The 15,716-nt window shown below is 30.7% G+C and overlaps 1 protein-coding gene across 1 annotated transcript; it reads right to left on the bottom strand.

The window, feature by feature from the left end:
- Nucleotides 1-3,956: 3,956 nt before the first annotated feature.
- On the bottom strand, nucleotides 3,957-6,194 carry LOC25493656 (F-box protein PP2-A12). Its single transcript, XM_013602222.3, has 3 exons — nucleotides 5,678-6,194; nucleotides 5,455-5,573; nucleotides 3,957-4,642 (listed from the first exon to the last, which is right to left on the bottom strand). Exons 1-3 carry the CDS (start codon nucleotides 5,987-5,989, stop codon nucleotides 4,213-4,215), a joined length of 861 nt encoding a protein of 286 aa, XP_013457676.1. The 5' UTR covers nucleotides 5,990-6,194; the 3' UTR covers nucleotides 3,957-4,212.
- Between the last annotated feature and the right edge of the window lie 9,522 nt (nucleotides 6,195-15,716).

Consider the following 15,716-nt stretch of genomic DNA (forward strand, 5'->3'; position numbering starts at 1 on the left):
CAGTCACAGTTTGTTGTTTCTAACATTCAAAGATTGTGTCATCCAATTAACGTGGGCAACTCGCTTAACTTACTGACACACTTATCGTCACATGTTTCAGTTTTTTCATATCCTTTGTGTTCTTCGGAAACTCCGTCAATTGTTAGGTTATTTTTGTTAAAAAACAAACAACTAATTTTCCGAAGCAAAAAATAATAATTTAATTTTCCATTTTTTTTTGTGAAATTCTCCATTTTAGGTATATACTCATAAATATTCCTCTGAGAAAAGTACTCGTAAATATTATTTTAACTTTAAATTTTTTTGACAAGAAATTTTAATTTTTTTTTTGTGGTGGTCGGGTTCGAATGTCAAACCTTACACATATATGTTGTCTCTGTCAACTGAGTTAAGCTCACGAAGACAAACTTTAAATTTTGTTTATAACAAAGTTTAACTTTTTATCGTAAAAGGTTTAGACGGTAAACATCAAAAAACTATAGAAGATTATTTTACTAAAAAAAACAATAAAACGTAAACTCTAAATAATACTTTTAATCTCTTTTGTGTTAATCTTTGATTTTTAGATAAAATTGGTCATAGTAGAAGAGATTAAAATAAAGTCCGACCAAAAGTATATCAATATCATTATATATACCCAACATATAATGGAATATCTCTCAAAAAAATATATATAATGGAATATACTATCAATTTGGCTTGAAATTTTCAATAATAAGCCAAACCAGTAATCGTGATTGAATTTGGACATATTGGTTACTATCTCTCAAAAAAAAATATATATATATAATGGAATATACTATCAATTTGGCTTGAAAATTTGATTATAGCTTATTATTGTTTTGCAGGGAGTTGATGGATCTTGAATGGCTTATGTGTTGGCAGACGATTCATACGGTAATTTAGATTTGTCATTCACTATGTTTGACTTAAACTGCGGGGCTCGAAAGGATCATTTAGCTTGTTGTCATTTGTTGCAGGGAGTTAATGGTACAAGGACCTGCTTCTGTGTTGAAGGACGGTCTAATCACCGCACTGAAGACCATCGATTAGTTTTAGGATTAATTAGAGGTTGATCTACCTGTGTTGTTCTAATTAGAAAGTGAGGTTGAAGACAATGAAGAAGAGGAAGAAGAAAGGAAAACAAGGTTTTTAATTTGAAATTTTGTTATGGTCTTTTAAAATTTACACATGATTAGTTGCAATGTGCTGACGATATAAACTTTTTTTTATGTAAACTTTAGCAATGAAGGTAGAGCTGTCAAAACGGGCGGCCTCGCCCTACCGGGCCGGGCCAAAAAACCCGATTGAAAAACGGACTTGAAATATACTACCCGAGCCCGGCCCTACATGGACCGCGGGCAAAATGGGCCGGCCCGTATTAAAAATTACATTTTTTTATAAAAAAAGTATTATAAAATACTCCTATAATTGTTTTTTTTTATAAATAATGCCTAGCATAAAAATAAATTGTCAACATTTTCCTACAAACGTCGTACACTAAAACGGCGAGGAAATCAATTTTAAATAAATTAGATACTTATGGTTATAGAAATTTATATATTCGATCTTTAAAATTATAAATAACGAATATAATTTTATATTACATTTATATTTGTGTTAATTCATTGAATTTTTACTTTTATAATCAACTAAGTAAAGAATTATTTGAAAATATATATAATTTATATGATTTTTTTGTTATGCGGGCTACCCGCGGCTCGTTCGAGCTAGCCCTAATGGGTGTTGGGCTTTTTAAGGCCGAGCTAAAAAATCCTATTAAAATTCAGGCTCAATATTTAAGGCTCAGACCCTATAACTAATCGGATCAAACGGTCCGGCTCATACGGCCCGATCCATTTTGACAGCTCTAAATGAAGGTGAAGGAAAAGTAAACTAAATAATCTCAAAAAAAATATAAAATAAAAAATGGACCCATTCTCACTCTACGTAGCAATAGCCAATAGGAATTCGAGGGTATCCATTTAAGGACCAATTAAACCAATAGGCGGCATGTGCCGCATGTCTACATATATTTACGCAGTTTGATTGGTTTTTTTTTTTTTTTTGTATGGTGGTCGGGTTCGAACTTGCATTTATTGTGCATTATCTAGTTATGCTTAGGAGGATTAGATTGAATTCTTCTAATCCACTTTGAGTTGTCTTTTGGTGGCATTATTAAAATAGTGCAAAAATATTATAAAAATCAAATGAACTATATTAAATACATCATCTAAAATAAAAATAACAATGTTGTTTGTAAATATTTCGAAAACTTTCTCAAAATATAAACAGCAAATTTCTCAAAATATATAGCTGATATCAACGGAAAAAAACATCGGTGATATTTTTTTGAATAATGTCAATTTTCAATTACCTTGTAATAATGTTTAAAGAACTTATAGGTTTTTATCATGAAAATTGATATACAGAAAACAACGTTGTAAAATTATAAAACTCCTGTCTCACCATATGGGGGCCAGAGGGAACATTCGTGAATTGAAAGATCCCGAATGCTCTTAACTTCACCATATGTGAAATCCGAAAAATATTCATCCAACCCAAACATTATTATATTATTATAGACAAAGGGGCAAGAGGAAAAGAAAAAAAAAAGGTGATTACAAGTTTCTAATTGAGCAAAGAAAAAAAATGAGATAATCCAAATATATAGTACAATTACGGATTACCTCTCATTTTCTCAATTATTATCTTGTTGGTAACTTACCCTGAAATAACCTCCATACACACACATGAATTTTGTAAGGCTAAAAAGGACCAAGGTGCGGGATGGAAGGTTCAGGAAGTGGATCTAAATGGTTGAAAGTTGTTGTTCCCACGTTAAAATTTGCTAAAAAATATATATGGAAATTACAATTTTACCTTCAACTACAATAAACTACTGTTCGTTTTTTCAACGGTCAACATATACAACTTAAAAAAAAATATTTAATGGTAATTAACTACCGCGGAGCATGAAAATTAATTATTATGGGGCCACCTTAATGCACTATGTTGTACAAACAACGTATGTCCGAACAATTAAAGTACTCTTGTTGTAGAATGTGGATATAAATCTTCAAGACAATGTATGATCAATTGTTCCCATACTTGGCTTATCTACCTCTTATTATTTTGTGGACCACTGTTTGAGATCAAAATTCATTTGCTATGTCTTAGGATGGCTGGACACCATTACATTTTGTTGTTCAGACTCAGAGAACTGATATAGTGAATATTGTTCATAAAAATCAATTTTCATGTTCAAAATGGAATAAAAGACGCTTATCGATTGATGATGATGATCCAATTGTCCTCTTAAAATTAGTCAATTATGTGTGACATGTCTATTTTCTTTATTTCTCCCAAGGCCCCATTAGATATTATATCAAAGCTTGAATATCTTTTTAAAAGAAATTTACAGTTAAATCTAGGAAAATCAATTTGGTTCATTGGGTATTAGGAACTTAAATGCTTTTAATAGCATTATTAGACAAATGGTAGTAGATAATTCGAACTGGAAAAAGCAGCATATGAGTTAAAGTCATGACGAGCAAAGATGGTGAAACAAATAGAGAAGGAAGATATTGTTCGTCTCTGAAAAATTATCTAGAGAAATAGGAAATAGAGATGAAACTCTCTTTTTTGGATAGATCCTTGATTTGTGGGAAAATCTTTGAAAGTGTAAAGTATCAAGTTGTAGGGAAATGGAAATGTAATGTGGGATCGTTGCTCTATTGCAAACTGTATTTGATGTATATTTGGTATATCTTATGCCATTTTTTATTTAATAAAATTTTACTTGGCCTCTCAAAAACAATTATTTTGTTCGGAAATGTTTTTGTTTGCACACAAGTTTTTATTTTAATATTTTTGGCTTTCTAATCTTTATTGTTGAGAGAGATTCCAATTCCTTAAAAAAATAGTCCACTTTATTCGATTCCATATCAAAGTTCTTTGTCGTCAAATAGAGAAATGATTTGTTTCATCAGCCACAAGTATACAATATTCTTCACCATACAAGATTATGATAGAACATTCCATACTAATTAAACAAATCATCAAATAATTAAATAAACATATATACATCTCCCCTTGGATTCTACAAAATTCAAAACCTAAAAGTACCCTATTGAAAACTCGATTCTTTTTTTTTTCTTTTTCTTTTTGAATAAAAAAAACTAGTAATATAATGTATTTTTACCTTTAAGGTTAAGAGTAGTTCAAAAATTCTTTAACCTTTCTAAATTCACTAGGATACACAAACACAGAATCTAAACAGAGACCACCTTTAGTATGTGTGCAATCAATTTGAGTCATAGAAAATTTTACTTTTGTTGATACATTACTATCTTCAACCACAAAATCACCGGCATGGTAATAGCGCCATTTACCTGGACCTTTCAAAAAACATTGCGATGAATCATATTGATCATCTGAAGTCCATAGCTGGAATCTAACAGGCTTTACATCCCAACCATGAACATGTTCTGTGTTGCAAACCCTTCTTCCAAATCTCTTGGAGGGTTTCCCTAAATGTATTCTGAAGAATAAGCTATATGTTCCAGCTGGAAATGGGAACTCAACTTCGCCATCCACTTCAAACCACCAGATTTGTTGGAGATACGCAACACTACTGAATCTGCAAATGATAAAGATAACATTGGCATTACTCCAGAACATTATTTTCAAACTAATGCAACATTAGACTTGCTAATTTTGGAATTAAAAAGACAAAACATGGCGTCGCGATCATGGTACTAGCTGTCACAATTGGGATCGCAATGCTTATTCTTTCATCAACCAGAATAATAAAAGAAAATCAAGTGCAACCTACATGTTTTCTCTTCACAACATCACAAGACAATACAAAAAGCAACAAGTTTCACTTGGTAGGTAAACTCAGAACACAGTGCAGTACAAAGACTCCTAAACATGGGGAAAAAATGGTTCCACCTTTGGACCTCTTGGAATCACTTTTGGTTAGTCAAAAGTGTTTGACCGCAAATATGTTATGTTTGGCTACCAACTTCAAAAATGATTCTAGGCCCAAAATCAATTCTTCCTAAAAGCTATCATTTCTAGCTTTCGAGTTAACAAAGAATCAAATACTTAAATTTATTAAAAGTGGCACACACACACAAAAGCAATTGTGATCCAAACTCTCCAAACATAGATGGATAAAATTCATTTTGTCCGTAAATGCATGCAAAAATAAATCACTTCACATTCAACCCACTTTCGACCAAATTAATTCAATCAAAATCAATTTTCTTCATAGCACAACCTAAAATCAGTAACAGAATTTCCAAGACCAAAATACACTAGAACATGAAAAGTAGCATTACATAATTGTTACTTTTTCAGTTATCCCCTTTTAACTTCATAGTTCATAGTTCACACATTTAACAAAAAAATGAAAAAGAAAAAAAAAAAATGAAGAATACATCTTACCTTGATTCTTCAGTGGGAACATGGTTCCAATATCTCCGATCATCAATCCCAGTTATTGACAACCCTTTAGCCGATACAGACAAACACACCTTACCCATGCTTCTATCCAACCAAACTTTCTACAGTAATAACACAAAAACTAATCAAAAAAAAAAAAAAACCTTTTCTTCTTTTCTCTTCACATTAACAAGTAAAAGCGTCGATTTTTATGTTAATTTATTACCTTGGTGCCTTCATCAAAAGTATTGAGGGAACAAAGTCTTGAATAAATCCCTCTTTTCCCTAAATGAGAAGGAAAAGAAGAACCATCAAAGATTTTTTGAATGATGACATGATAATTAGAGGGAAGTTTGGATTCCCAAACAAAATCAGCCAAAGAAGCACCATGAAAAGCACGGTTGAGAGAAGCTAATTTACAAATCTGAGGAGGATCCATGTATTCCATTATAACAGCTATGCAACTTTCTGGTAATTCTCCTAAACTTGGATTTGGTGATGATGATGATTGGGATGAAATTGAGAATAAGATACCCATTAACCTTAACTCAGCTCAATTCAAGAACTTGGGATTCTTCTTCTTCTGTTGTTTGTAGTTTGTATATATGTGGAATGAATGAGAAACAGTTTAAAGTTTAAACACTATTTTTGTCTGTGTGTTTACTTTTCTAAATTCTTGTTTGTTTGATTCCTCCGAAAGCGAACGTGACAGCGGGATATGACGTGAGACATGTTATGTTTTGTTTTGTTGGACGGAAAGCTATAACCATAATATAGGTATCATGATATTATGTTTGTGCTCATAAAAAAACGTGTGAGAAAGTAGTAAAAAAATAGTGAGTAAATAGTCAATTTCCCCATGAAATTGTAAGTTTCATCAATTATCTCCATGAAATTAACAAAACTTCAATTACCCCTCTGAAATTTCACAAGTTAGTCAATTTACCCCTTCCGTCAAATTTTTCTGTTGGTGAAAATGACGTTTTGCAAAAACCCCGCTGAAGTTTTGCACTTATGTGCAAAATGACCCCCAAACTTAAAAATTTATATTATTTTTTTCTTAAAAACAAATAATTAATGGGAGCCCCTGATATGCACCCTCTAGAAAGAGGTCCAACAATGGACCTGTTAGTTCTACCTACTAAACCCGGTAATAAACTGGTTGGTATGATAATAAAGTTAAAACAAAAAAATATTGACCCTTTTCTTGGTACAAGAAATGCCTCTTTTATTGGTTGGTGCTTGTATATCCATGGTCACTACTCACTATGCCTTTATCATTTTCCTAACGCACATAGATTTTTAATTTGCTAAGTTAGAGATCTGAAAGCTGTATTATTTGCAGTTATGAGAAACCAGTTCTTACAACGATATTCGCTACTTACCAAGTAGCACTATTTTCACTGCATTCATCACTTTACTCTTTCCAAATTTAAAGCTTGACGGAAAGTGAAATAAATTTGCTTGTTTTTCTTCTGATATGAAACAGTCTACAACATGTTTGATTCAAGAACTCAGGACTTTTTACCAGATCTGACTTAAGAAGTTCTCAACAGAGATCAAAAGGACAAATATATATTGCACTGTATTTCTTTTCTGAGAGTAAGTCCGGTGATCGTAACGGAATGGACAACGATGGAGAAACTATTTTTTCTTTTCTTTTCTTCAATTTTCTTGAAGGTCGGAGACACTGAATTAATGTATAACGTGTTGTATATTATTTATTAATTAATTAATAGTTATTAAAAAAAAAACAAGTTTATCAAAATCAATAAGGATACTTGGCTGGGGATTATTTCGAAGTTGACATACTGCATGGAGACGAAGCAGATGAAAATGAGCAGAATGAAAAGAAGAGAAAAAAAGGTCAAACAATTTGAAACAGGCTATAGCCAGTTAAGTTGTAGAGGTGCATGTTTGGACCCTTTAAAAAGAGGTCTATATTAGGGGCCACCATAATTAATAGTTAAATATTAAAACTAACTATTAATTTTGGAATTTGGAAAAACTACATGCATATATACATCAAAATAGGCTCCAAAATGGGGGAAAATATGTATTTTTTAAAGTGACAATAACGAGATGATTTGTGGATTAATATTGGGGGTTGTGTAGTTTAAATGGTTTGAGCAAATTGTTGAAGGAGTTGGAGGAGTTAAAAGACTAAGATGGTGAAGGAGAAAATATAAATTTAAATCTGATTATTAATTTGGTTATAAACCTCTAAAAATAATAATTTGTCTATTAGAAATAATCATTATTGTCACTTTAAAAATACACATTTTTCCCTATTTTGATGTATATATGTATGTAGTTTTTCCAAACTCCAAAATTAATAGTTAGCTTTAATATTTAACTATTAATTGTTTGTTTTTAAGAAAAAAATAATATAAACTTTTAAGTTTGGGGGGCATTTTGCACATAAGTGCAAAATTTAAGGGGGGTATTTGCAAAACGTCATGTTCACTAACAGAAAAATTTGACGGAGGGGGTAAATTGACTAACGTTGTGAAATTTCAGGAGGGTAATTGAAGTTTTGTTAATTTTAGGGGAGTAATTGATGAAACTTACAATTTTAGGGGGGAAATTGACTATTTACTCAAAAAAGAGTCATTTGAAATTCAATTTGACAAAAATAAGTTGAATATAATTGGGTTGGTTTAGCGGTGTTAACTTTAACACTTTAAAATATGCTTCTCCTTAAAGTCACAAATCTAATTCTTCTCAGACCAAATATATCGGTGCCCCTAAAAATAGGGTGTTTTGGGTGTCTGCCCCCTCCTACTAGCGTTGTGCATCAAATCGTTTCAATTTATAAAATACTAGTAAGTTAATTGTCCTTACATAGATTATTATTTTCAACTCGGTAAAAGACTCGATAAAACTTAAATTATTACTTATCCTTAAATAACAAAATAGTCATACATTCATATTGCAATTAATAAAGTAACATATCTTTCCGACTTTCATTTTGTCCATGCTCTCAACCACACTCAATTCTCTTTTCAATTTCTCACCAATTTAGTAACAAGTAGTGATGGTTAATTCGCTCAATCAACATGTTTGAGATAATTTTACCATAAACTTGAAGATATTTGAAACCAACTCTTTCTCTCTTTTCAATATGGTCATGACAACATATACCCCTATAATTCAGCTGCTCAATGAAATTAAGACACTAGCTATACATGCTTCTTTCTTAGAAAGACAAATAGATATGCTCACTTGTTTATGTAGATGTCCATTTTACTTGCTATAACGGTTGTTGGTTAGGCTTTCCTTCATTTACATTCTCTTGTTGTTGTGATGCTAGCTGCTAGGAGGTTCAAATTTCTGGCCAATAAATTAATAGAGCTGAACCTTCTTTATGAAGAAAAAAACATTAAATTGGAGCTCACCCAAAAAAATTAATAATATTAAATTGATATACATAATAATATTTTTTCTCCCTTTTTCAAATTATTGTCCTCGTAAGCTTAAATAAGTTGGTAAAAATAATACATAATATATGCAAGATCCGAGATTCAAACATCGACTACCACAAAAAAAAAAATTATTGTCATCCTCGTCGCGCATTTGATCCGCACCAACCTCCAACTCCACAATTTCATTACAACTCAAAAGGCTGATAGCTACGACTTGCAAATTTTATATAACCAACAACTCTAGAACATTCAATAAAAAAGAATTCTCTACAACACCGTGGCCATTTCTCTGCGTTCAATTTAAACAACTAAAGCCTAAAAATAATTGATTTTTCAAAATAAATTATAGACTATACGTATACAAAGAATTTATTCAAAAAATTATAGTACAAAAGACTATAGATAAGCAAATAACATCAAGAATCCCAAATTAAATATGTCTCGTATATAAAGAATAATAAAAGAATTGCAATAAGTCCTCCAATCCAACAACTACGTTGTAAGAAAAGATCCTTTTTGTAAAAAAAGCAAAAACAAAAAAGTTTTTTTTTTTTTTACAATAAAAACAAAAAACAACTGTTTCTCCAATTAAGTATTAAAACATAATTTCGAAATAAAAAACCAAATAAGAGTAATGATTAAATTAATCTTATTAGGGTCTTGCTAACTAGTGTCCTTAGGGCAATAGTTAAAGAATCTATGAATATAAAATTTGTTTTGAAAATATAAAATGTTACTTTTGATAAAGTAATGATTACACAATTTTTTCATAGGTGTGACAAAAAAATCCGTAACCACGGATATCCGTGGATAAAATCCGTCATAGGTAGCTAAACGGATAACCACGAGTATAATAAACGGACACGGATTTGATGTTACCCGTGCCCGCGTATATCCGTACCCATTAATAAATTAAATAAATTACTAAAATATACATGCATATATATATAATAGCTTGGAATGCATATAAATTTTTTTATGTTTATTTGGATTTTAGTCATTTCTACCTTTTATTTGGAGGTTTTTATGTTTTTTTGGATGTTGAATGTTTTATCCTTTTATTTTATATCAAGAATTTGTATGGGTTACGTAAGAATCATGATTTTTGTTGGATTATGGTATATGGATTATGAAATTTGAATGAGATATGTTATTAACGGATCTTTAAAAGTTGAAGTTTAATTAAAAATGTATTTTTCTTTTTACAAAAAAAAATTAATTAAAAAATTCATGGGTACTTGCGAATATTCATGGTATCAAAATACATGTGGATTACCCGTATAGAGATACCCGCGCGGATATGGATACGGGCACGGGTGTCATATTTATCCAACGGAGCGGGAATGGATATCATACTATCCGTATCCATGGATACCCATTGACATCCCTATTTTTTCATGAAAACTTTCTTGTTTTGGATGCTTAACCTTTAGGCACTGATTAACATTCTCCATCTTATTAATATTGGTTATCATCGTAAATGTAAAATAAAAAAATAAAACGCCCAGTCGCAACATTTATGTCTTTGTAATAATTGCACACGAATAAAAAAAATTATAGTATATAATATACTACCTCTGTCCTTATATACAAGATCCTTTTACCAAAATCACGAGAATTAAGAAAGTTGATATTTGTATTTGTAACGCCCCAATTTTATTTAATTATTATTGGTCGATTTAAAGTCTTTTTATATATGATTTTATATTATTATGTGGTGTGTTATATTTTATTATATAGTTTATTTTAATAATAATTAGATTAATAGAGAAATTAGTATTATTTTGAATTTTGGGGAATTAATTAGGATTTAATAGAATTAAGGGGGAGTTAAATGAAAATAAGGGGAGTTAAGTAATGGGAAGTTAGGAAAAGAGAAGTCATAAGCAGTTTATGTGAAAACATACTTTTGGGAGAAAAGGGAGAGAAGAGCAAGTAGAGCCAAGAACTGATTTTGCTGTGCATTTCTTTCTGCAAAATTAAGGTAAGGGTGAGACTATCATTCAGTGATCTTAAGTCTATAATTCTGAAATTGGATTTATCATTTGGGGTTAGGGTTGTGTACTCATATGGGTAATTAATGGTTGTTGATTTTCGTTGTTTTTCTAAATTCTTTTGATGACTTTTTCGCTGATTTCGTGTTCTTTTATGTTGCTATAGTTATATGTTTGATTTTCGTTAACGGAACTGTGATGTTTATATGTGAATTTTTATACATCATGCTCGTACGTTAATATAGTTGTTTTGATAGAATTATATACGATCGGTAAAAGCTTTAAATGTTATCGTTTCATGTTTCTGATCTTGATATATGAGATGCATGATATTTGTGAAAGCATGTTTCTGTTTTCTATTTTTTTTCTTTTATATGTCAATCTGCCAAAATCGGTTTACACATTTAATATTGATTTATGAAATATGTTATGAGAGAGTTCTAAAGATCCTTAAAACATGTTAATTATTCTCGCTTTCGGTGACATTACTTTGTGCATTATGGTTTCATATGATTTTATTATATTTAGAATAGTGATAAAGACCTTTAAAACATATCACTGGGTTTACTTTGAAAATGTTTCTAACGGTGATATCATAACTTGGATTTAGAAAATGGATGCTATTAATCATATGTTAATTGACAAGCTTTTAGAATTCAATGAATAACAAATGAGATTTTCTCCATTTTAAACTTTGATTTCAAAATTCTTCCGTTTACTTTAGATGATGAATTATTTGATGATGTGTATAAATGTGTTATATAAATATGTACTATTTGAAGATGTATGATTTAAAGATGTGTTATATAAATATGTGTTATTTGAAGATGTGTGATTTAAAGACGTGTTATTTAAAGATGTGCTAGTTAAAGATGTGTGATTCATAGATATGTTATTTTGTGTATTTGTGACTAGTCCTAAAAGTAAAGTCTTGTTTATTTTGAAGTATAATTGATTTAGAATGGAATAGAATTGATGAAGTGTAATTAATGAATTATGATATTATGATGCAAAGTCGTTGTTGTTGTCGTTGCCGCTGTTGTCATCAATGTCATTAAAGTTGTAAGTTGTCTTTCCAAAGAATTAGAGTCTTAAGTTGTTAATGTTGTTTAAGTTGTTGAAGTCGTAGTTGAAGCTGTTGTTGGTGATTGTTTATGTTCAGGTGTTTTCTAAGAGGTAGTGTACTCTTACGTCGTTGTTTATAAGAGGTGGTGTACTCTTATGTCGTTGTTCTATAAGAGGTGGTGTACTCTTACTTGTCGTTTTATAAGAGGTGGTGTACTCTTACTTTATCGTTTTTCTAAGAGGTGGTGTACTCTTACTTTGTTGTTGTCTATAAGAGGTGGTGTACTCTTACTTTGTTTATGTTGATGAGTATGACGAGGTTATGATGATCTTCTATAGTGTTGAATGCGAGGTTGTTATGATATTACACGAGGTTACCTACAAGTTGTTAAATGTACTTGATGAGGGTTATGTTAAGTTGTCTTCTATTCATGAGCACTAAGGGGATGTTAAGGAGAATTATTATTGAGTGTATATGATGATGTCTATGTTGTTAATTGTAATTGATGAATTTTATGCTTATTATTATTGTTTGAGAAATCTCACCCCTTCTGCTTGGAAATGTTGCCCTTCGTATGGGTAACTTGCAGGTATTTGAAGATTAGTAGGAGTGGTGGCTCAAGTGTCTAGGGCTCTGATACGTACGGGATGAGATTTTCTTATTGTTTTTCATTCCTATGTATCAATTTTTTAATATTACTGATGTAGCCCTATGGTTGTTGAATTTATGTTGATAATGCTTTTATGCCAATATTTAATTATGGAGATTTAAATAGTTGTTGTTGTTGTTTTGATGCAAATTTCCGCTGCAAAATTAATGATGATTTTGAAGGATGCTTATTAAATAGATTTTATATTCTATTTAAGAAAATTTGAAAATGTAGTGTGATATGCCCGTTTGGGAATTACTCTGATGCATGTTTATTTATTAATTAATTGATTTTGGGAAACGGGGTGTTATAGTATTAAATTTGTTTGTAGTTACTATTGTTTTTACAATTTTATCCTTTAAGAGAGAGTTAGTTTATGGTTTCAATATGCTACTTATTGTTGATTGAAAAAAAAAGAAAAAAAAAGATGTATAAATAAGGATAGGTAAGTAAAGAAATACTAATTAATGTAGTTGAAAATAGCAAATGGATCTTATAAAAAAGGATAAAAAAATTTCTCAAAAGAGTCTTATAATTAGAAACGGAGGTACTATTACTTTATCAAATTGTCATCTATTAATGGCATGAAAAAAAAAACATTAAAGAACCAAAAAGAGAGAGTTATAAATATTTTGGGATGTAATAGAGAAATATCAATGCTTCATTGATATTCTTTGTTAACAAAAATGCTTTATTAATATTAGGTTTAAATATGCCTTTAGTCCTTGCACTTTCATCAGATTTTGGCATTGGTCCCTACACTTTTTTTGTTTGGAATTGATCCCTGCACTTTGTAAAAATATTGGTATTGGTCCCTCTGTTAACTTTCTGTTAAAAAAAAAACACAAAATGTGTTGAAATTTAAATAAACAAAATGTGTTAAAATTTAAATAAACAAATGTGTTGAAATTGACTTCAAATTTCTGATTCTGTAAAGGTCAAAATCGTGGCGTGATTTTGGGAGCTGTGACGCGATCTTCTTGGCAGAATGGATGGTTTATGTTGAAGGCAAATCGCGGCACGATTTAGTACTGGCGTGGCGCGATTCTGACAGGCGCGGCGTGATTCTGACAGGCGCGGCGCGATTTCGTCTGTCTACTATATAAGTGTTTCTTTGCAGATTTTGAAGGAGAGCTTTTAGTGAGAGAAACTTGGATTACAAAGGAGGTAACTTTAGGTTGAGTGTCTTTGTAGTGAGGTTCTCTTCGGTTGGGAAACATTCTAAACACCTTGGGTAGTGAGATTTCACCATTGGAAGGATAAAAAAACTTCCTTTTGTGTTTTCTCTTAGGATTCATTGAGAGTGCGGGTGACACAAAATGGGTAGAAATTAGGTCTTGTTCTTTTGTAAGCTTATAAGCTAATTTCTTGTAACTCATTGTAACATTTTCATCTTAGTGGATTGGAGGGTTGCTCTCTCTCCCCCATATTATGTCATATTGGACTGAATTGGGTCAACAATCTTGGTGTGTTTGTTCCTTTCTTTCATTGCTTATCTTTATTGCTTTGATTATGCTTGTGGTGTTGCTCTACATTTAGATCTAGGTTTGTTTGTTTTGTTGTTGTTGCTTGGAGTCACTTTATCTATTGATTACCACTTCCTTTGCTTCACACATCTTTATTATTCATTAGTGTGATTTTGTCCGAATTCACAACAAAATGCATTATTAAGATAATATAATACCAAAAAAATCAACTAAAATTCATATTTGCTTTATTGAGTTAGAACCATGACTTCATATTTGTGTACGTTTTGTTTCAACGACATTTACCATTTTATTTATTGACGTATAAAAAAAAAAAAGGATGTACACTCTAATTTTCTAAAGTTTAATCATCGTGATATCAAAGATTCACTTCAAATCAAGTATCTTTTCAGCTATCACCTCTCAAGATTTAACAAAAAAAATCTGAAAATGGTGTCCAATGATAACCTCGCCGCCAACTTGCACCCTGATATTAATTCTTTGCGTCTTATCAGAACAAGAATATTTTCTCTCATCGTGCAATGAGTGGTGACAAAAAAACAAAAACAAAAGAAAGGTGCGAAATTGAACAAACCCACCCAAGTGTTACATTTCCTGCCTGTAATAATTATTATTGATTATCGATGCATACACCAACGGCTAATGATGGAGTACAAATGTACTAGTAACGCCAAGGAAGTCATTTAAGAAAATAGTTACTTACTTACTAATAATAGTATTAATACAAAAATAAACTTTTTGCATAATTTTGATATATTTATAAAACTAAAAATCTGGATGATTTAGCGGTCAATCCAAAAAACAAAGTCTGAATTTAGCTGCAGTATCATAGGAATTGTTGAAGTAAAAATTGTAAAACCAAATATTGAATTTATATTATTTTATAGGTCTTGTTAACTTGTGTCTAAGGACACACGATAAGAAACTAAATGTAGAAATTTAATCTTGGAAATTGTATATTTATAACCTTAAAAATTTCAAAACTTATATTTTTTTATATTTTCAATGCAATATTTATTTTTAAATTTTATTTTAAGATCTTTATCTTGTACCCTTAATATTTTCCTTATTTTATATTTATTAATTGAAGTTAAAATGTAAACAACAAATATGGGAAGTAAATGGACCCTAAAATTAGTTATGCAATTGTAAAAAAACAACACCTACGATACATATGGTATTCCAATTATACATATTGTAACAAGAATAGCTGCACCAACAACAATTGTCACTACACTGAGATGGAAACAGAACTGAAACTAACATCTAACTGCATTAATTATTATATTGAAATAATTGATTAAAATCAACCAGAATTTATATATAACACCCCAGCAAGTAATTATTGATTAAAAAGATGTATGATTGATTACTTTGGTATGAGCATCAACTAGTTGTAGTGTTGTACAATATGTAGAAGGTTTATGCTGCACCGTCTCCTAAATTTGATGACAAATTGAAGGAACAAATCTGTAAATAGGCTAATGAAGCAAAGGTCCATGATAGGACTGCCTTTGAGATATGAAATGAAGCTTGTGGGCAGCAAAGACATGAGATGTGAAATACGGTTTTAGCTTCTTTAAAGTCGAGGTACACCTTTAGGATTAGCTTCATATTGTTATTTGTATTACAAGAAACAAACAA

The sequence above is a fragment of the Medicago truncatula genome, chromosome 4, assembly GCF_003473485.1.
Source record: "Medicago truncatula cultivar Jemalong A17 chromosome 4, MtrunA17r5.0-ANR, whole genome shotgun sequence".
NCBI lineage: Eukaryota > Viridiplantae > Streptophyta > Magnoliopsida > Fabales > Fabaceae > Medicago > Medicago truncatula.